This window comes from Penicillium manginii (genome assembly GCF_028828005.1).
Source record: "Penicillium manginii strain IBT 31320 chromosome Unknown utg000004l:1.0-7231830.0:1.0-7236170.0, whole genome shotgun sequence".
Taxonomy (NCBI): Eukaryota; Fungi; Ascomycota; class Eurotiomycetes; order Eurotiales; family Aspergillaceae; genus Penicillium; species Penicillium manginii.
This window is the reverse complement of record NW_026643105.1, coordinates 1,728,125-1,749,804: the sequence shown is the minus strand read 5'-3', so window position 1 is coordinate 1,749,804 and position 21,680 is coordinate 1,728,125. Positions and strand designations below refer to the sequence as shown.

Below are 21,680 nucleotides of genomic sequence, written 5' to 3'. Positions count from 1 at the left end.
GAAGCGGTGGGTTTGAAAAAAACACCAATCTCCGATATCCTTACATCCTTGTGTGTTTGTACAGAGGGTCTGGCAATAGTGCTCTACCACCGTCAACATGAAGTTCGGTCGCAATCTACCCCAATTCACCGTTCCCGAATGGAGCGCCCATTACATCAAATACAAGGCCTTGAAGAAACTGATCAAGTCGGCCGCGGAACAAATCAAGGCGGGCCAAGAAGCGGATCTGGCCGGTAAGCGCGATGTTTTGTCGATTACGAAGCTCCCTTGCAATCCCGAGAGTACCTTCTAACCAGGATGCGCCGTTTCTTCGGCCTGTTCGTTCGGTATAGGTTTCTTTTACTCTCTCGATCGGAATGTTGAGGACGTCGACTACTTCTACAACAAGAAATATGCTGAGTACGCCCGTCGCCTGAAGCTGCTGGAGGACCGATATGGATACTCAATGGAGGGTAATCACCCATTGGAGGCCGAGGAGAGCCATGATCTGCGCGAAGCTCTGTTGGATCTGCGTTATCACTTGCGACGCTTACAGTGGTACGGTGAGGTCAACCGCCGCGGTTTTGTCAAGATCACCAAGAAGCTTGACAAGAAGGTCGGAGCCCAGGCACAAAAGCGTTACCTGGAGACCAAGGTGGACCCCGTTCCGTTTGCCTCCAACGCTCGTGCTATCAAGTCTCAGGAACGAATCAACTCCTGGATGGCTATCATCACTGACAATTCTAAAACGGAGGAGAAGCTGTTCGACGATTCCAGCTCTACTCACTCCTCTCTGTCGCTGAAGCGTGGCCCTGCACGACCCTACTTGAACCTGCCCTCCAGCGTGCTGACTGCAGTGGATGACTCGTTGAGAAAAGATGATACCCATGTTCTTCTGGAACTACTTGAGACTCTGAAGAACGCCGCCGATGATGCGGGCGAAGGTGTCTTTATCAAAGTTCTTAAGACCCTCATTCAACGTGCCATTCTTCATCGTGCCAAGGCTAGTCTGACTGCTTTGCTGAGTCGCGTTGATACACTGGAGGAGGACGATGATATAAATCGCCGTAACTGTCTGCACCGCCTTGTTATTTCGGTCGGTCGTGAACAGTCAACAAGTGACTCCGAGCCTGCCGCGTCCATGGTGCTCGACTTCCCCCCGGAAACATCTCGTTACATTACTCCGGCTGCGCCACCGACCTTGCAACCCCCGCGGAGTGTTGTCAAAGAAGAACATATGCCACAGCAGCTTAGCCGTGATGACTCGGCAGTCGCTATCCTGCAACATATTCTTGACACTTTGCGTCCTGATCAAAGAGAGTCTTTGATGGCAAAGGATCTCTCTGGACGTACCCCGCTACACTATGCCGCCCAGTATGGGTTCAAGGTGGTTTGTGAAGTCATCATTGAGCATCTCCGGGAATGGGATATGTTTGATGTCCGGGAAGGCATCGATGGCCCGCTGTGGCAGGATGAGGATGGCTGGGCGCCCCTTCATCTAAGTGTGGTTGGTGGTCACCCAAAGACCACCCGCTGCCTTTTGGATGTCGAGAACTGGAGAGAGACCCACGGGAATTCCGATCAGGTCAGGAAGCAGGTTTCCAAGTCAAGCGCGGTCCTTGCTCTTGCAACCAAGGCGAACTTTGTCGACATCGTGCAGCTTCTGGTGGAGGCTGGAATTGATATCAACTACCAGGATGAACAGGGCGAGACAGCTCTACATGTCGCGGCCCGCTTTGGCCATGACGAATGTGCCCGAATTATCCTCGAGGGTTCCGACTATCAGAAGGCCAACACCGAGTTGGCTGAGAACACCTACGGCTGGACGCCTCTTTTTATTGCATGTGTCGATGGTCAACTAGGTGTGGCCAAGCTGCTTGTTGATGCCGGAGCGGACCTGGAGCGTTTTGATTCATCTGGCTGGACGGCCAAAGAACACGCAGCGTTACGAGGTCATCTCGAGATCGCGCGGTGTCTAGCTGAAGTCAGCCCCAGCGCCCCAATTCCCGAGCAGGAGCCTTCGCCCTCGATTCCCAGCAATAGCCCTTCCCCGTCGGGCTCTCCACCCGCCCTATCCTCTCTGACTGATCGACGGTCCAATGCCGTGGCGCCTACCTCTGCTGGGAATCCCGGTCTGCGCAATACCGAACCCATTAAGACATTTGGTCATCGGTATCTTACCGATGAGACCATGATTCTGGTCAGCCTGGGAACGATGGACATGCGAAAGCCCCTGGAGACCGTCAACCTTGATAGAATCCCCATGGAGAATGCCCACGCGACCCAGTTAGACACAGCGCTGTCTCTGGTGGTTACCGCCAGCGGCGCCCATGGCGAGCCAGAGGTCATTGATCTGCCTGTGCAGGACAACATCTCCACTGAGCCAATCGTGTTCCACACGACTGATGCTAGCAAAGTGCGTTTGCTTTTTGACCTTGTACCCACCTACTCCGGATCCAAGGAGAAGATTGTTGGTCGCGGTGTTGCACTACTTTCCAGCATCAAGCCGACCGTCGGATCGCAGCGCATCAACCTCAAGGGAGATTCTACCGTTCCCATCGTTGCGGCGAACACCCTGGACGTGATTGGATCGGTGACCTTCAACTTTTTGGTCATCACCCCTTTCAAGCATCCCAACATGTCTATCAAGGGTAACCAGACCTACTGGCGATCCATGAGCTCGACTATGGTCATCGGTCACCGTGGTCTTGGTAAGAACATGGCCAGTCGCAATTCGCTCCAACTGGGTGAAAATACCGTACAGTCATTCATTGCTGCGGCCAACTTGGGCGCATCCTACGTCGAGTTTGATGTGCAGCTTACCAAGGACCATGTCCCTGTCATTTACCATGATTTCCTCGTCAGCGAAACGGGAATTGATGCACCGGTACATACTTTAACATTGGATCAATTCCTGGAGCTCGGCAAGGGAAGACACCGTAATGTCCTGCCAGACAGCGTGGATGTCAATAGGGATTCTAGTATTCCTCCTCGACAGCGATCGATGTCCGTCGGTGGGTCCCTATACGACCCGGCTGAGTTGACCGAGAAGATCAAGCATACTCGTGATTTCAAAAAGAAGGGTTTCAAGGGAAACACTCGCGGCGAGCATATTCAGGCGCCTTTCGCTACCCTGGAAGAGCTTTTCAAGAAGGTCCCCACTCCCGTCGGGTTTAACATTGAACTGAGTGAGTCTTAACCGCCATCCAAAGAACAGCTACATTTCGACGATCTAACCTAGGTCGCCAGAATATCCCATGCTCCACGAGAGTGAGGAAGAAGAGATGGACACATACGCCGTCGAACTGAACTCCTTTGTCGACACCGTCCTCACCAAGGTCTACGACCTGGGTCAGGGCCGCGACATTCTGTTTTCCAGCTTCAACCCGGACATCTGTCTCATCTTGTCCTTCAAGCAGCCCTCTATCCCAGTTCTCTTCCTGACCGATGCCGGTGCTTCTCCTGTCGGCGACATCCGAGCAAGCAGTCTGCAAGAGGCCGTTCGATTTGCGTCACGCTGGAACCTCCTCGGCATCGTCTCCCAGGCCGAACCCCTAGTCCTTTGCCCTCGTCTAGTCCGCATCGTCAAAGAGTCCGGTCTCGTCTGCGTCTCCTACGGCATGCTGAACAACGACGGTGTCAACGTTGACGTGAGTTCTTACCACTATCCCCATTTAAAAAGGAAAATAGAACTAACGATCTGTTTGAAATATAGTACCAAGTCGCGGAAGGCATTGATGCTGTTATCGTCGACTCCGTCCTCGGAATCACAAACGGCCTCATCCAGCGCCAGAATAAGGGCGAACGCACACCCGGCCCTTCGCCGAACCCCACCCCTGTGGGTGACAAGGGCGGCTCCATCAGAGTTCCGGTCCTCGAGCAAGCAAAGAAGAACACCCCTAACTCGAGACTGAACCCTAGCGCTATTCTTTGAGCTTGATCTCCAGCTTGAACATGCCATGGTTTGCATATCTTACATACACATGCTTGCATTCTTGTGTTCATAGTCGCATGCGGCTTTTGTCGGCTTCAACAGCAAATATCGATATCAATATCATTATTGTTTTTGTTGGTTGGATTTAGTTAGTAGTAGCATATGGGGCAATCGTTTGTTGTAACTGTTGGATGTCTATAGTTTAAGTAGGATTTGGCGGTGAAAGCAAGAGCACACTTCGTAAATGGACAGTGAGCCGTCACAGGCTTGAGAGAGTCCCAGCGAAGATTAATGAGTTGGATTCTGCTATCTAGATAGCTTTCGTCTCCTACTTGACACTATGCAGCGTTGTCAACCGCCTCCTGGGCCAGCGCTTCTCTTCTGCTCGTGCTCTTGGGGTCCAGATATGGCCTCTCGCCCAAACCAACAGCCCGATGACCCCTCCTCGGACCAATCTCTTCATAATCCCAAGTCGCCGCATGGTAAACGGAGCGGTTATCCCAAATAGCTAATCGAATTAGAAAGAGCACTGGCATCTCTCAACACAGGACAAGAGTGAACAACTCACCAAGATCATTTGGATTCTGCCACCGCAACCTCACCTGCAAATCATGATTCTCAACAATAAGATTAACAAACCAGTCAAGCAGATGCTGACTCTCCTCCTCCGTAACACCATTAACCCTCTGCACATGCGATCCCACAGCGAAAACACTCTTCCATCCCGTTACGGGATTCGTACGGATGACAGGGTGTTCGGCGCGAAGCTCTTCGCCGACATTCTCGGGGGCACCGCGAGGACCGGCGTGGATCTTGAAGTTGTTTCTGTCGGCTACTTGGTTGAAGCGCGGCTGGGCGTATGTAGCCGTTAGTCCTTCGAGGAATTTCTGATACGGCTCCGAGAGGCGGTCGTAGACTTCGTAGCCGGAGGCCCAGAGTGTGTCTAAGACCAGGTGGTGAGTATTCGCTCGAGTTCCTGGTTGAGTTCATGCTTCAAGCAAAGCAAGTTACTTACCTCCGCCGGTCTTGGGGAGCTCGGTTAGACGGAGAAGGGTGTAGTCGCTGGGGATGGGCTCGAAGGTGATATCGCTGTGCCATTCCCGGCGGGCGGTTTGTTTGCGGGTATTGCGGTCGATGTAGAGTGTTTTGCGCTGCTCGGAGCTTATGACGCTGATCTCGTCGTCGGCGACACTTCCGTCTCGGCCAGAGTTGGCGACGGGGTGAATGTGTAGGCCGGAGGTCTTGGGTTTGCCTGAGAGCTCGCCGAGACGTTGGACGAGTTCCTTTTGCAGGTTGTCATCTAGACCATCTTGTTTGCGGAAGAAGACGACGCCTCGTTGGGAGACTGAATGCTGGGTTAGTAGGTGGATTTACTTTGATGGATTTTCCAATGGTTAACTACTGACTGGTGGCAGCGAGGTCGCGGAGCAAATCATCCGAGTTGGGAGCGCGCAGGAAATCTTTCAGATTTGCGTTTGGGAATTCTCGGCCTATGACTGGGGTCACGTCGAATGACTCGAATGCATCTAGTGCTCCGCTGAGCTTGATGGGCGTTCTTTCAAGGCCCTTGAGGGTGATTTTGCTGTCCTCCGTGATCGGAATGATAGGCGTGGTTGTTTCGGTAAGAGAGGGAGCCATGATGGGGGTTGTTTGAAGTTTGGAGATTACTGCACTAGGTCATCACAATGTAGTAGAATTGTACCTTCTTTATATACAAGTACATCAGGACAGAACTAGATATTCACCATTCATCTCATGCCGGTTATCCGGACGTATGAGTATAGAAACAGCCACGTCTTTGCGAAAAACTATCCGCAGATGTCGAGTGCTGAGCATCAAAGCACGAATTCGAGGGCTTGAGTATATTAAATCTCCGGAACCTCTCAAGCACCTGGCATTCATACAATATTTACGCACATTCGTCATCCGCTTTGCGAATCGTGTCAGATCCCGTCATTCAGGGTCTCGTATTAGTTTGCGGGGTTCATGGGGTACTGTGGAGTAGTATATGGTAGGATATCCCAAACGTGATGCAACATCTTGCAATGATTACGAATAAAGCTCTTATCACCGGAAGGTTTAATTATAGTATTTCTGACATCCTATTTGTTTTCAGGTGCGTCTGAAATCTCATTACGGTGACTTTGCGCGGCGAGTGCCGCTACTCGGATCACGCCATGCTGGATCTAGATCTCTCAACTGCCACATGAGAACTTGAAAAAAATAAGAAATAGGCGATATCCGCAGCCGAGAGTATCTTACATCTGTACTTAGACTATGAAATTGCGAAATAATTTGAAGTTTGGATGTTGTGAACTGTGCTTTTTAAGTTTCGGCCTAGAAAGACGATTAACATTTGGTTCGTCTTGATTACTTTAAAATTCAAATTAGAACTATTGAATGAACTGAAATATATACGTAAAATCTAGTACACCCTTATTAGAAATCTCAACTGAATCACTAGTAGACGAACTAAATTTTGTAAAGAAAGAATCCATATCATAGGTGGACTGTGCCGCGGAGACACGTGGTGGATCATCATATATGTATATGGGACAAGCATACTTTGTACACTTGACTTGCACTTTTCCTCCACTAACCTGGAATTTCACCCGTCTCATAGCTCTTCGCCATACCATACCCGTTCCGCCGATCGCACGGTGCGGAGATAATTATCAAGTCTAATTAAGATCCCTACGAGCTATATTGTAACAGTTAAGATATTGACTAGGTAAGACAAGAGTAACACAACCGAGATGGATAGTATCTTCCGGATTGATTCAAAACTAATTCTTGAGGAACCTTAAGAATTTTATGTCACAAAGGTTTTATATCTCTTTCAAGCCCGATTCCTACGCTTTACGAAACGGTGTATTAAGAATAATGTACTCCGTGATCGATATCGCTAATTTATATCGGATCTGACCTATCTTAATATGAATCAAGGTTTTCCTATTACAACTATCTCCCTTCTTTCAAAGAAACTTCCTCTGAGACATCTGTAAATAGTATGATTCTTTGTTGTATGCTAAAGGAGATATCTATAGTTTCTTCTTTAATAGTTGTTGCTTTATCTATAGTAGGTGGTGTAGTAAGAAGGAGTTGTTACACGCTTTGCTAACTGGTCACGGTGAGTGGATATATCTGGGTAAACAACTTACCAGTTGTTCCCTGTGTCGTTGATCGTCTGTGATATCCATCACTCGTACTCCTCAAGTCTAAACTCGCAATCGTACCTTTGCTGTACTAAGCCTTACACGGACTCGGATCCTGTAGAGTAACTTCGAAGGAAGTGCCAGATAGTGCGCCAAGTAGGTCAGTCTGAAGAGCTCCCCTACTTGTAGTATGTTTGTCACAAGGGTCGAAACTGATTAAAGAGTAATCTAAAAGGTATACTGTAGTAACTTAGATTGATTGATCGTAAAGAACTAAATACATGTACGAAAGGAATATCCTATATATCCTAGTCCTTCTTGATGGTATCTCTGGTAGATAGTAGGATACTAGATAGCACTTGGCATGATATACCTGTTGATCAGAATTTCTATCTACTATTTGTGGTTACGTAGTAATTTTACCGAGCCCTTGTACTTATAGTATAGTGTTAGTAATAGTAGAAAGAACACCTATCCTTAAGTTGCGCTAACTATCACTTAGTTTAGTATAGTATTAGTTAATACAGTGAATCAGAGGCTGATTCTGGCCACTTATCACATAATCCGATCCTGTGTTCCTCTCCTAGGAACAGTTGGCTCTTGGTGGCCTAACTATAGGCTGTAGTCTCTTATATCGTAGAGTCTGTAATATTATTCTCCTCCTTCTTTGGTTCTTATCCCCAAGAACCCCTTATAACTATCTAGCCCTTCTTAAGTAGGTATTAGTTCTTTTGGTTTTTGATTTTCTCTGTTATAGTCTATCATACCTAAACGTAAAGCTAACTCTTGTCTTAAAGGAATCCCTAAACTCCCTGCTCTCTATAATCAAGTCACTAGTTATATTTGTTAGGCTGATTATATCTCTTTAAATTTATTTGTTACTTCTGTTTTGTGTGACTGCTATTATAAATCTGGTGAGAGTTATGTAATGGATCGGACTTATTATTATTCTAGGTATACGTTATGTACTTATGCTGGCTATATGAATAAGTAAGAGTTTTATAGTAGTTAGGAGTAGGATTTATTATATTATGCTAAAGATAAACTGTCTTCTGATATTAAAAAGATTAAAGATAAACTTAATTTGTTGGAACCTAAGTTAAATGATTTACAGTCTTGACTATAGAGCTGTATTAGTAGGTATTAAATAAACAAAAATAGTATTAAGAAGCTATGTCTCACTAATGTTAGTTATAGAAATAAATAACTTTCTTAAAGTAAAAAGGTTTTAAAATATCTGATTATAATAACGAGTTGTTATATATTTTGGATAAAAAGATATTGCTCCCCGAGTAGGATATCCCCTCTACTCTGGATATATAGTAGTTAGTAGCTACTGCTAATAATCTGAACTTTGATCAGATACTAAATAAGATTGTTTCATTATCTTTTTCTTTCTAGGATAGTTTGGATATTTCTTTACTAGGTTCTACTTCTCCTAGTAGAATTTTTAAACTAGCTAGCGGTAGTTTGTAAGGTTTTTAATAGACTCCTATATTTTTTCTAAGATATTGTACCCCTTCTATTTCACTAGGTAATAAGGTTTTTCGTTAATATATTTTATGTCTAGGATATCCTTGACTTTATATTTATTTTTAGTCCTTTTCTCTATTTCTATATTTGTAGTGAGTTTGGTATTTTCTAGTGTGGTTTTGAGTAATGAGATATAAAATATTGTATGAATGTGTTATATACTGTCTGGTAGCTGTAAGTGATAATTGACTAGTTCTCCGGATATATGTCTTGTTTTCCTGAAGACGTACTCTCGGGAGGCGGTTGATCGCGGCTCTTACGAGGCTGATTGGAATTCTACAACACTTGTTCGAAAAGTGTCGTCAAGATGCCCTGGCAAAACTGTCATGATCACACACTCCGCGGGCCCCAATACCATGCCCTGGGCAACCAGCCCCAATATCACCGCTATCATTGCAGCACATCTGCCAGGACAGGAGACAGGGAATTCAATCGCGGATGTTCTCTGGGGCCATGTCAATCCATCCGTAAAGCTGCCATATACCATAGCCCAGGATGAGAAAGACTACAACGCCCCAATTTTTAACATCACTGGCCCCCAAGCGACCAATTCATCGGCCTGGCAGTCCGATTTCTCTCCTCTACTACCTCCCTTCTACATAATCTGATTTACTGCTTTGCTATAGGCAAAATTATATTTACGAGGCTTAGTGTATTTATCAACAGTATCAAAATTCTCATTTATCATGGTATAGATTATACATGTTAGAGAGTCTCAAGGATATGATCTCTACTAACTGAAGACTCAAGCTGAACAGGCTGATCTAGATTGTTATCCAGCTTGCTTAGTATCAACAGTAAATGATAAGAACGAAATCTAAATTGTCAGAATATGTTAGATATGACTGATCTCTCCCGGCGTCGAAATAGAGCTTTGAATTATATTAGCGGATAGTTCAATATCCATGGATAGACTACTAGGTGTCATGGTTATCTATAAGCCCTGAGCAGGCGAAGATACGCGAGATCAGATAACAACATACAATATAGCTGGGTATTGGGTGTAATGAACCGATGGTTATTACTATTGCGGCATGATGCCTAAGGTGCTCACCTAGGCACCCACGCCTATTGTATGGAGTTCCTTCCGTCTTAGTCTCTTTTCTTCTTCTTCTTCTTCTTCTTTCTGCTCAATTCGATTACTTTCGTTATTGCTACCACATCCATCTCGATTGAGTGGGTCGTGCCTGAGCTCCTTACATTGGGGATATGTACATAGAATGTGGCAGGGGTATAACGAGAAGTTGCATACGAAATACATACCAATCCCGGATTAGAAAGTGCCGTACGTAATCCACATGGCAAAAATGTGGTCCCAGTAGTAGAAGATTTAGTCCAACCCGATTAGCAGCCCTCTCGAAATGATTGGCGGTTGCCTTGGAGTTGAATACAGTATTAATTACGAGTACGAGAGCCCTGTGTTACCGTTGAAACTCAAATTCTGCTGCCAGGAATTATATTGCGCTCAAAAAAGCCGGAAACAGGCAAGATCCACTTTGTGGCCGGCTTTTCGTAACGGCCCCTCACACAAGGCAATGCAGATCATTCTACATAGTTTCAATGGCAAGGTGGGCACCAAAATGTCTTTCCCACGTCGGTACGCGGCTTTTCCATGCCAAAAATGCCGTAGCATTGAAATGTTCTCTCGGTCAAAACAACGAATTCTTCAGTGAACCATGGAGCTCGAGGATAGCATGGCGCATTATGCTAACTACTGTAAATATCTTTGGCTATCTGTGACTCACCCCCGGGGTTAGATATTAGGAGTACTGCGTACCGGGCGTCCAATATGCTGTAAGAGGTTTTCACTAGATTGCCTTCGGTATAATTTGAGTGGAGAGTGAAATGGGTCCTTTGTGGAACATAATAAGAGACCAGAACCTTGGAAATTAGCCCCTTCGCCTTTGAATTCAATGGATCATGCCAATCTAGATGGATGTGCCAGATATTGGGGTTATTAAGATGGATCCCTCGTTCAGGTAAGGCTTCCGATTACGGACAATCCAACGTGTGCTGTCTACACCTGGGCATATAAATATAGAGTCTTGACCCCTGGATTTTACTACCAATACATAGTACATTCAAAGCCTTCGAACAGTTGCAAAATGCGTCTAGCACTTTGGTCCCTCCTCGTCACTACTTTGAGTAGCTCTGTCTACACCTCAGATGGCAAAGACGATTGCAAATGTGTCAGTAAAATTTCGCTAATCCGATCCCTTTCCTCCTTTCCTGGTCACTAATCAGTTACAGGGACCCTCCGACCCGTGCTGGCCATCCGTAAAGGAGTGGGACGCGCTTAACCAAACAGTCTCCGGACGTTTGCTCAAGACCGTTCCTCCGGCCGCAGTCTGCTATAAATCCCGCGAAGAATACAACGAGAAGAAGTGCAAAGAGATTCTCACGGAATGGACTACTGATACCTTCCACTCGGGCAACCCCTTCAGTGTTCATGATCCGACTTGGTCATGGGACGCCTGTCCGCCTCTTTACCCAGATGGAACTGGCATAAGCGGAGATCCTGATGCCGAATCCAAGGGCTGTTCTCTCGGCACACTCTCACCCTATGTCATAAATGCTACTACGGCAAAGCACGTTCAAAGCGCGCTGAAGTTTGCGGCTAAGAATAACCTTAGAATAAACGTCAAGAACACCGGTCACAACCCGGAAAAGAGGTTAGTTCTACTAATTTCTCGGAAAGATACACGATTTACTGAAATTATAATAGTTCCGCCTACGGCAGCCTTGGGTATCTTACTGGTTTTCGCCTATCAAGAGATGAAAGCTAACCTCTATAGGATCTGGACTCATAACATGAAAGACTTCAAGTTCCACAAGTCTTTTAAATCATGTGAGAGGACTGAACCTCACATGGCCGGTACAGTTGGTGCTGGTTTCCAGGATGGCGAGCTTTTCGAAGCAATGAAAAAGCATGACGCTATTTCCGTCGGAGGAACCAACATGGTATTATAATGATGCACTCCGATCTTTTCAAGCGTCGCAGCTAACGTATAGACAGGATGTTGGCATTACTGGCTGGTCAGTTGCTGGTGGCCATGGATACGGCACTGGTATCTATGGCATGGGGTCTGACAACATCATCGAAGCAGAGGTCATCACTCCGCAAGGTGATATTATGAAGGTCAATGAGTGTGAAAATTCAGACCTATTTTGGGCTATCAGAGGAGGTGGTGGGAGCACTTTCGGTGTCATTATTAGCATGACAGTCAAGGCCTATCCCATGCCATCCGTCGCTGTCATCAACTTTGACGTTTCGCCAAAAAATGGAACTTCTACCAAGCAATGGTGGACTACTGTGGCACGCCTGCACAAGAAAATGGCCGACCTACAGGACATGGGATACGCTGGCTATTATACCATCACTGGTAACCCCATGCTCTGGCATAACACGGTCTTCGTTTACAATGCCACAAGTGCTCAAGATGGAAGGAAGAAAGTCCTTCCACTGGAAACGGCACTTCAAAAGGTTGATTATTTGGTCAAAACCGAAATATCTGAGCTTTATACGGACACTTGGTATCAGCTTATCGAACAGTTGGGCTCATTGACAGCTTCCACTGACGTTGGAAAAAGACAAACTGTCCGTGCTTCAAGACTTGTTACACGTAAGGCCATTGATGATACTGGTCTTTTCGCACAAACATTGGAGAAGATAGGACCTAATGAACTTTCGTCCAAGGTACAATATGAATCATAAAAAGCCCAGGCAGACAGTTTAAGCTAACAGGAGAAATTTCTTCCAGAATGGCGTCACAAACCCGTCAATATCAGGAACGATGACAATCGGAAAGAAACCCGCTGACAATGCACTGAACCCGGTCTGGCGTGACACCGTTGTCCACCTTATTTCGGAGCAGAATTGGAACGACACATTGCCAAGTGATGTTGCCGAGAAGACCATCGACAACATGATTTGGGACAAGGGTTATGCTCTCCGTCAACTGGCTCCCGATAGCGGAGCGTACATAAACGAAGTGAGTTCATTCCCTTGACTCATATCAGTCATGTTCTTGAGAGGTTAGTAGCTGACTGGTATTTGTAGGCGGACCCCTATGAGCCGAATTGGCAATGGTCGTTCTGGGGGCCTAACTACCCTCGTCTTCTTTCCATCAAAGAGAAGTACGACCCAGACAACCTGTTCTGGTGCCGAACCTGTGTTGGTAGCGAGAAGTTTTCTCAGAAGCAAAACGGTTCGCTGTGCAAGGCTCTCTAAGAGCAACCTATCTGGTTAGCTCTTGAATATTTCAGCAACCACAAATGAGCTACCACTGAGCCAGATCATAAACAAATCGTCCAATACCATGATTTGTTACACTATTTATCTTGGTTGGCTCGGCTTGGAGAAGATGTAACTTGTATATCAATTTCTTGTACTCTAGGGTATTCGCTTAACTTTTCAATCAACATTGGCGACATCGTTAATCTTACTCTGAAACCCCAAGTGTTCTTATTCTCACTTGGCTAATTATGACTGCAGAGGACTGGGAATAGCTCTAAGACCAAAGAAGACCATCAATAATAAACAAGATATTCATATGAACTATGGATTCTCATTGCAATCATGTATCTGCTGACACTGATTATCATCACTTGATGTGGCCATTCACTGATCTCTCGTTTCATTATTAGGGTAGCGGAAGCTACAGAACTTCCTTTCTCACTACCAACAAACTTGGATCCATCAAGACTTGGGATAGTACTGGAAAGTAGATTGGAAGATATTCTAACACTATGACAAATGGAAACCAAAGCACTAGAATTGAACGAGAATGTCAAGCTTGGGATGAGGAGAAGATGCCAAGACTCGGATCAAAGGTAAATGTCTATTGTGAAGGTGCTCAGGCACGAAGCATACGAAGGTGGAATGTGGTAGCGATCGAAGAAAGTAATAAGATTGAGGAGAGGAGGAAGAAGAGAGGAGACACTAGAACGGAATGAACTAAATACAAATAGGCGTCGATGCCTAGGTGAACACCTGAGGCATCACACCCGCAATAGTAATAGCAACCATCTGGTTGATTACATCTAGCAACGTACAACCAGAGCCTAACAGCTGAAACAGGCATTTAATTCGAAACAATTGGCTTTCCAGTGCGGTAATCGACGGATTTATCTGGAGGATAGGCTGATTTAGAAGGTTAACAAAATGGGAGTCAATCTAATGAACCAGGTATGTTCTATTTGTACCTAACTAGTGAAGTGGGGGAACTGATCTCGAGCAGTTGATCAGGAGTTAGAGCCTCAGGCACCTTTTTACTTTCTGTCTATCAATTCTGGAAATAGGTTTGATTGTTTACAAGATAGGCGTCCACTATTTCCATCCCAATGAATGTTATATTCTTTTTCTGCGGTTCCCGCGCATAGGTTGCTTGAAGCTCGAATAATCTAAGTGCGATCCTCCGCCTTTTGCATGCTATCTAAATTGTTGTGAACCTCACCAAAAACATCCTCGGCTTTCAAAACGTCTACTGAGATCTCCAACCGCCGTTGAACAATTCAATTTCCTCGATTTTCTGAAGCGGGGCTTGTCGTTTGACCAGTAACTTGCTAGGGTGGAAGAAATTGAGAATTAGACAACAAGCAAGCATAAGCGCAGCATCGAAGGTGTAAATGAAAGCCTCTTCACTTTGGAGGTAGCCGTCGCTGCCTTGAATATATTCGATCACACGGTAAATCGATCGAACCATGATCAAAGCACTAATTGCATATAAAAATTTCATGCACCTGAGCCAAGAGTTTTCGCTTTGCTTCGTGTAGTGCAGAGGTGTCGATAGCATCCTCCGATGAAACACAATGGAAACTATGAGGAAAAAGCCGAAGAATGCTATCTGGACGAAGAGACCTCCTAGAATCATATGTTCCCCCATTTTTACCTTTTCTTGAGCCTTTGCATTGGCCAAGAAGCCTCCCCCTATAAACAGGAATTTAAGCATTGTGGGGATCCCAATTAATTCCGTATGCATCAGGTTTGAACATACCTCCACACTGCATGAGAAATGAGACCACATCTCCAATCACAAAGATCTTTGTCAACCATGATGGCCGAATCAGAGAGTTACCCTCCGCATGAAGTGAAACAATAAGTCGTCCAAGAATCATATAGATCGATGCGGCAAGAAGAGCTGGAGCTAATAGAATCAAAAGACTCTGTCCGATATAGGGCGTTGTAGTCCAATCTGGAGTCTCTGTTGCGCTGATGTATCGACAAAGATAACCAACTACCTCGACTAGAATGAAGATTAAGTCAGCGGTGAATCAGTTTCATCTTTGTTCGCATCCATTATACCCACAGGTACTGCCGATAATAATTGGAGTCATGAACCATGCTTTGGCCCGAGCCATTTGGAAAAGGTGTACAATCGTGACCAGCCCAAAAAGTGCTGCGAAAGGTATTGCCGCAGACGAAGAGGGGTCGTAATGATACAGTTTGTATGCCATGGCTCAATAAAATCCCATTCGAAATAGTCCGCTTTGTGGAGAAGAAGAATGCCCCTTCTAAGTTTTGACAGGAATATCCAGTGCAGGAAAAAGTGATGCAACCTTGAAAGTAGCCCTGAAGTTTATTTACTTTCACAGCATATAAGGGGGCAGAAGCTATATATATTTAGGTAATTTATTCTGAATCGATTGGGACGGTATTTCAAGTTGATACATACCGAAATCAAGGAGTATTCAAGCGCTAGAGTATACGATTCCATAGTCCATCCGAGTCGAGGCTGCTCCACTTCTACTCCGTATGCGTCGAGTGAGTTAGCAATACAGTTTTCAGCGAACAAATGAGGCTTGGAGGCTTTATTAGGCTTGAATTTTGACCCACCAGCGTGAGAAAAGAGATTTTCCATTTCTCATGACCCCCTTTATGCGTCTCAAAGCAGGCCATCGTATGAAAACAGTATCAAAGTGCAGGATTTTGATCTCATTTGTTTATTACAAATAAATACAGACACTAGTATCTTTGAATTGTGTGTAAAATACAGATATTGTAGCAGATCACATCCAAATCCTTCATACAAGAGGGTGCAGAGTGAGTAAAAATACGCCCTGAGGCAGGAACCGATGCTTTTTGGTAAAGATAATCGGCCAAGATAGTCTACATACACTCTAATCACTTCTCATATAATTGAAACAGAGGCAGGGGGAGTATCAATAGGTGAATTATTGTCTTGATGATAGTTAGCTAGGGACCACGGACCCTGATCTCATTGTTTTGGTATTGTTTGCTATGTTCGAAATCAAAGCAGTCAGAGTAACACCAGCGAAATATCGGGATATTTGAACGGCCATTCGAGAAATAATTTAAGCTATCCATTCTTTAGGCAAGAAGTGCTAATCAGTTACGAGTTGGGATGGATGTAGACCCTGTGACGGAAAACCTAATCAACACGCAATCCCCGGTTGATCACTTCAGAGACCGTGGAGAAAAGTCTCATAGTAATCGAATTGAGGGGCTCTTCATGGTACTTCGCTGTCATAATAGTTATGACGAGGATTTGCCATAATGAGGGAAATGTATTTGCCCAACAAGTATACTCCTGACACTGATTTCGACAAAAGAAACGTCAAAATGGTCTGAATAGCATAAGATTAATTAGATTCAAAAGTTATTTGGAAATGATTTCCCTAACTGCCCAACCGATATGTGATTTCCAACCAGGATCTAGTAGCGACTGGATCTCTTCAAATACTGCGTAGCCCCAAGATCCAACACACCAATTATCTTGGGCTCGATGTAAAAACACACAGTAATGAGCAAGAATCACCAGTGCAAGTGGTGCACGGTTATTGAGCTCTTCTAGGTAGTGTTGTGGTGATCGAATAGCCCACCCTGCAGCAAGCGTTAGGGAGGTAGGCTCTGCATAGGTGAAACTAACAAGATCTCGTAATGATGCGATGACTTCCTTGTATGATTGTATATTGTGCTCAGAGGAGAATTCATAACACTGGCGATTCAACTCTTCCAGGCAATCGAAAGCCTTTAGAGTTTCATCCGGGATAGTCACTTCGGGTGAGGCAATATTGAAAAGAGGCGCAAAATTGCTGTGATGGAGAAACTCACTCGCCTGGTTCACAACTGCCTGAACACCTCGTGCAAGAATAAAAACGTCGATTAATGAACGCAGACAAGGACCATCGTCGGGACCAGGGCAGATCAAAGTACTCGCGAAACTGAAGGCCACAGCTATGCCGGCGAAGCTCATCATTGCTTTGGCATTAGAATCCGTGATATCGTTTAGATATTCTGAAAACATAGATAAAGCGGTGTTTTTATGCGCCACTGCCATTGAAAGCCACTTTGCTTCCTGAGTATCACCATGCTCATGTGACCAGTGCAATGCGGTCAGTGCTATTATGCCATGCATCAGGAATGGTGCTTGGAAGGCTTCTTGTAACACAAGTATCTCCCACACCTCTCTAGTCTCTTCACTGCGAGCGAATAGTTTGTGGGTATGTTTTATCCACTGCAGCTCGAGTTGCATATGTTGCAAATTAATCGCTGGAGCATACGCCGAGCCACTATAGCTAGCGAAAGAATTCTGGAAGGCCAGGGAGGGGCGATCGGAAGCACTGCCACCATCACTCCTTAATGAAATCGATTTCTGCGGGGCATTCCGCGGTGATCCGGGTGATGCCCTAGCAAAAGCGAATGGGCCTGGGGTAGTGTAGACGCAGGTATTTTCATCGTTTCGCCGTCTGCAGCTTTTGCAAACAGGCCTGGCCTCGTCACACTGCGAGAAGAAATTAGTACACGAATAAATCCCAGGCCCAAAAGACATAATTTCAAGCGAAAAAGGGTTGTTAATGACTTTATGAGATCATACCTTAACTCGTCTTTGCTTACAACTGCTGCACCCATGGCGGGATTTTGGATGGGAGCGGCGTATCGGCATTCAAGTACGAAGCTTTTAGAGAGCGGGGATTTTTCCTCAGAATTTTGTCGGCATGATACGAGAAACTTGCTCACGCGGGATGCTGCGCCCGAGAGAACTTCAACGGGGATCCTGCTGAGGCGACTGAACTGCGCGGGGGGGGTTCTCCCGGATATAGTTACTTTCGCGAATACGAGGGACCACACCCGCAGCCGCAAACAGGGCAATGGAGGTACCACTAGTGTTTGATGGTATTTTATTCCGACCGCCACTAAGGTCATCTGTCACCTGCGTCCAAATTACTAGCGATCTCCATACAAATATGGACCCGGGTGACACGACTAAAAGTCCTACCTACGCTGCCTTCCCTTCTTTGCTCGCTCCACACCACCAACTGCTGCAGTGTAATAGATGTCACAGTGTCAAGAGGCTTGGTATACAGTGGCACCCCAAAAGTCTGTAACCATCGCTCATTCGCTGCTATTTTCTTCGGTGATCCCGCCACACCAAAAAGCTCTCGATAATATTGAAACATGACTAGTACATAGTAAACCTAACATCCTTATATGGAACTAGTATTATCTAGGAAATTATATTACTCCCTATTGAACCAAAACTTACACTTGAGATTTCATCTAATGAAATAATTATACCATTAAAGGTTATAATAAAATGGTTTACCTAATTAGTTTTATCTAAAATAAAATGTTCTGTTCTTTCCCCTTCTAGATATCAATTTTTATAGCTGCCTGGAACCACCAGCCTGGTTTATGTATTCCGGTTGATTAGGACTTCTGTCTTCTGTTTTTGATCTATAAAACGTTAGTGATTTTTCTGTCAAATATATTCTGAAACACTATGGTCTTTTGCGGTAGAATAATAATGCCGTCTTCAGTTGAGCCTAAAAATTGACCTAAGTGATGAAGAATAGCGGGACAGCCAACAAGTAAGGCGAGCAAGATGACCATATTGAGTTAATGCTTCTCGTGCAACCTTATCAAGTCATTCTCTCACCTGTATCCTCCTGTGGGTCTTTTGAGCAGTAATCCTGACCTCTCTGAGGATAGGGGTTCGTGCCCGTATCAGATACCATGTCTGGAAATATCTCCTGAATATCAGAGCTGACAGGTGTACAGTGCTAAAACTGTGCGTGCGTAATTTTTACCCTAGTAGCGTATTCTTGACATATCAACAGGTGTCCAGATAGAAATTATCCAGATAGTACCAAAAAGTGTTTTTAAAGGATAGCGTAAAAACCGTTAGTCTCAATCCAGTTTTATTTGCGAATACGAGGACTTTGTTTCAACCATTTCGCTGGGTTGGTTGGCCAACTAGTACGAACGGACCAGTCTTTCGTAATGCAATCTCTCTGATTGGTGTCTATGGTGAGCAACACCGAGAAATATTCTACAAGGATCTGCATATCCTCGCACAGTACATACTGCGTATCTGTTACAGATTCAATGTACCCACATTGACACAGTCTTCTCTGTATTGTGCAAAGCTATGTCGAGCGAATCATCGGCTAAAGGTTCCCCCGAGCCACCTCTTGGGCAACTATAAGTTTCCAGTCCTCCAAGTATTACGATCGGCGTGCAATCATTTATCAGATAGTTCGACACCATCCCCATCCCACCTTGATCTTAACTTTTACTGCAATTCCATTCTTCACTAATTGTCGTTGATAAGGACTGATCTGGTGAAGCTTGATCTATATTTACTATTTTGCCACCCATTTCAAAAATGAAGATAGAATACTTGCTTGTTACCCTTCCTTGGATGTCCGCCTATGCGGGCCACGGTATTGGAAAGGCAGCCCCTGCGCACTGGAAGCCTGCGGGCAGCAATGACTGTAATTATCTCAATACCCTTTAAGCTAAGAATTAATGCTAATTTTAGTAGTTCGCGGTCCCTGCCCAATGATGAACACACTCGCAAACCACGGGTTTCTCCCGCATGATGGGAGAAACATCACAAGAGAGACTCTTGTCGAGGGTCTCCATGATGCTCTGAATTTCAAGGCTTCACTTTCCAGTTTGATGTTCGACATGGGTGTGGTTGCCAACCCAGAGGAAAATGCGACACACTTCACTTTGTGAGTTTCTTGCCCTTCTCGAGCAACTAGAATCATTGCGGTTGCCAGTTTCTTATGGGGACGGCCGCGAGGTTTTTATCTGACATTGAACGACTAGGGACCATCTGAACCGCCACAATGTCTTGGAGCATGATGGAAGCTTGAGGTAATCCTTTTGATTTCTTTCTTTCTATTTGACACACTTTGCATCTTCGTTGAGCTAGTGCCAAGCCTACTTTATCTGCCACGGAACTACTCCTAACGCCTCTAGACTAATCTTCATACTAACTTTCATTAGTCGAGCAGATGACTTCTTCGGAAGCAACCACATCTTCAACGAGACCATCTTCAACGAGAGCAGGGAATATTGGACTGCTGAAATCCTCACTCCCGCCATGCTGGCCAATAGCAAGATCGCCCGCCAAATTAACTCAAAGGCATTCAACCCGCAGTACAAATTTACCTCCAAGACTGAACAGTTTAGCCTTGGTGAGGTTGCTGCACCGGTCATTGCCTTTGGGAACTCCACATCAGGCCAGGTTAATCGGACGCTGGTAGAATACTTCTTCAGTCAGTACAAACGAAAATTCCAGGCCGACCTCGATACTGATATCTTGGACTCTTAGTAAACGAACGCCTTCCGATCGAGTTAGGTTGGAAGAAGTCTGATGAAGGCATATCCCTCGATGACATCATGCGAGTTACCCAATTTATCGACAAGGCTACGAGCCTGATCACCCCTCGACCCCATCCAAAAGCCACGTTCGAGACGAGCTCTGAATCACTCAGAGATACTACGCTACCCATCATGATTATCGAACGTCTCGAGTACAGTAGCGTTTTCAGAGGTGCTCAGGCCATAACCCCAGTCTCCGGTAGAAAATGTAGGCTTTTACCACCTAAGATAGCTTTGCACTGAATAGATAAGTGCTTGACTCCAGCTACTAATCCATGGATTACGTATATGATCTCCGTCTGGTCGTATTCCTATGCTTGTTCATAATACACAGAACTTGCGCCAGGCTACATTATTCGTGATATTCCTAGTTTAACGAGCCATTTCACATGCACCGTTCCGAGATTATTTTTTGAAGATTCTGCGCGTCCAATTCCACAATTCAGGAGTCGCTCGCTTTCGTAGCAATTGCCTTATTCATGCCATCCGTGGCCCGTGTAACTATACCTATAATTGGGTTGTGGACTAGAGATTGCACTTCGAATTAGTCAATAGGCTACATAGTATGTGGCCAATTCTAATGCCTAAACTCGGTATCAAGGGCAAAAGAATAGATTCGGCAAAACTTACGAATACGATTTATTGCCAAGAATAGCCGAGTGAACTCGGTAACATTAAGATGAACATGAAATGACAAATTCGTATTCGGCCTAGCCCCTTGGTCTATCGGACAAAAGATGGCTTGAAATTTTCAAAAGAATCAGTATTGTTGGCTGGGCAGTGCATAATGCACTACTATAAATACCCGCGGAATGCTAAAGTTACTGTCAGTTGTTCAGGCATCTCTACTATACACACTGCTTTATTCAACACACTTGTGGCTATAACTATTCGACGACTAAGAGTAACCTCGAACAACACCGTGTGGAAACCTTTGAACGTCAGAATGAACTTCCGAATGCCTATTGAACCAACCCGGAGGAATAAATTTCGGCTCGACATAACCATTGGATCCTTCCTAGCGGTGACTTTGATCCTGATTATTGCCCGAATAGCCAATAAAGGCACTCCCTCCACGAGAACGAATACATGGGGAATCGCGGTGGTAAGCGTGAACCAGTCAGGTTTGTAGAACTTAAGTGCTGACGCTTGATTCTCCAAAGTGTGTAAAATCCGCCGTATTTCTTGCTTATCAGTTGACGACAGCCCATGTGAGGCGCTTCAAAAGATGGGCTAGCACAAAGGTAAACAAGATTCTCACTTTGATCGACACTGTATTCTGGTTTGCGTTGTTTATCATCAGTATCATGGGTACTGCGGCGGCCCATAGTACCACCAGTCGTGTGTTAGGTGTAATTATTATCATTCTGGTGCTTATATTATGGTATGTTGAGCTTTATGGTTGCCTATAGTGATATTTTCACTGACATTCTCTCTAGTGCAT

At 45.2% G+C, this 21,680-nt stretch overlaps 8 protein-coding genes across 8 annotated transcripts; 5 read left to right on the top strand and 3 right to left on the bottom strand.

Moving 5' to 3' along the window:
• Positions 1-97: 97 nt before the first annotated feature.
• N7533_004357 (glycerophosphocholine phosphodiesterase) lies at positions 98-3,913 on the top strand (the record flags this gene model as incomplete). Its single annotated transcript, XM_057101007.1, has 4 exons — positions 98-281; positions 333-3,167; positions 3,229-3,629; positions 3,695-3,913. 4 exons carry the CDS (start codon positions 98-100, stop codon positions 3,911-3,913), a joined length of 3,639 nt encoding a protein of 1,212 aa, XP_056960637.1.
• A 338-nt stretch (positions 3,914-4,251) lies between these two features.
• N7533_004356 (TauD/TfdA dioxygenase family protein) lies at positions 4,252-5,551 on the bottom strand (the record flags this gene model as incomplete). The annotated part of the gene is made up of 4 exons (XM_057101006.1): positions 4,252-4,421; positions 4,482-4,889; positions 4,929-5,258; positions 5,320-5,551. The coding sequence occupies 4 exons, from the start codon at positions 5,549-5,551 to the stop codon at positions 4,252-4,254; spliced, it is 1,140 nt and encodes a 379-aa protein (XP_056960636.1).
• A 3,376-nt stretch (positions 5,552-8,927) lies between these two features.
• N7533_004355 (glycoside hydrolase family 3 protein) lies at positions 8,928-9,209 on the top strand (the record flags this gene model as incomplete). Its single annotated transcript, XM_057101005.1, has 1 exon — positions 8,928-9,209. The coding sequence occupies one exon, from the start codon at positions 8,928-8,930 to the stop codon at positions 9,207-9,209; it is 282 nt and encodes a 93-aa protein (XP_056960635.1).
• A 1,497-nt stretch (positions 9,210-10,706) lies between these two features.
• N7533_004354 (FAD-dependent oxidoreductase) lies at positions 10,707-12,832 on the top strand (the record flags this gene model as incomplete). The annotated part of the gene is made up of 7 exons (XM_057101004.1): positions 10,707-10,790; positions 10,852-11,273; positions 11,327-11,347; positions 11,397-11,562; positions 11,618-12,298; positions 12,363-12,593; positions 12,662-12,832. 7 exons carry the CDS (start codon positions 10,707-10,709, stop codon positions 12,830-12,832), a joined length of 1,776 nt encoding a protein of 591 aa, XP_056960634.1.
• A 1,252-nt stretch (positions 12,833-14,084) lies between these two features.
• N7533_004353 (RTA1 domain-containing protein) lies at positions 14,085-15,057 on the bottom strand (the record flags this gene model as incomplete). Its single annotated transcript, XM_057101003.1, has 3 exons — positions 14,085-14,530; positions 14,598-14,846; positions 14,910-15,057. The coding sequence occupies 3 exons, from the start codon at positions 15,055-15,057 to the stop codon at positions 14,085-14,087; spliced, it is 843 nt and encodes a 280-aa protein (XP_056960633.1).
• Positions 15,058-16,220: 1,163 nt separating this feature from the next.
• N7533_004352 (Zn(II)2Cys6 transcription factor domain-containing protein) lies at positions 16,221-17,473 on the bottom strand (the record flags this gene model as incomplete). The annotated part of the gene is made up of 2 exons (XM_057101002.1): positions 16,221-17,345; positions 17,459-17,473. 2 exons carry the CDS (start codon positions 17,471-17,473, stop codon positions 16,221-16,223), a joined length of 1,140 nt encoding a protein of 379 aa, XP_056960632.1.
• A 1,756-nt stretch (positions 17,474-19,229) lies between these two features.
• Positions 19,230-20,186, top strand: N7533_004351 (peroxidase family protein; the record flags this gene model as incomplete). The annotated part of the gene is made up of 4 exons (XM_057101001.1): positions 19,230-19,338; positions 19,389-19,581; positions 19,679-19,726; positions 19,859-20,186. The coding sequence occupies 4 exons, from the start codon at positions 19,230-19,232 to the stop codon at positions 20,184-20,186; spliced, it is 678 nt and encodes a 225-aa protein (XP_056960631.1).
• A 996-nt stretch (positions 20,187-21,182) lies between these two features.
• On the top strand, positions 21,183-21,648 carry N7533_004350 (uncharacterized protein; the record flags this gene model as incomplete). The annotated part of the gene is made up of 2 exons (XM_057101000.1): positions 21,183-21,341; positions 21,400-21,648. The coding sequence occupies 2 exons, from the start codon at positions 21,183-21,185 to the stop codon at positions 21,646-21,648; spliced, it is 408 nt and encodes a 135-aa protein (XP_056960630.1).
• Positions 21,649-21,680: the final 32 nt, after the last annotated feature.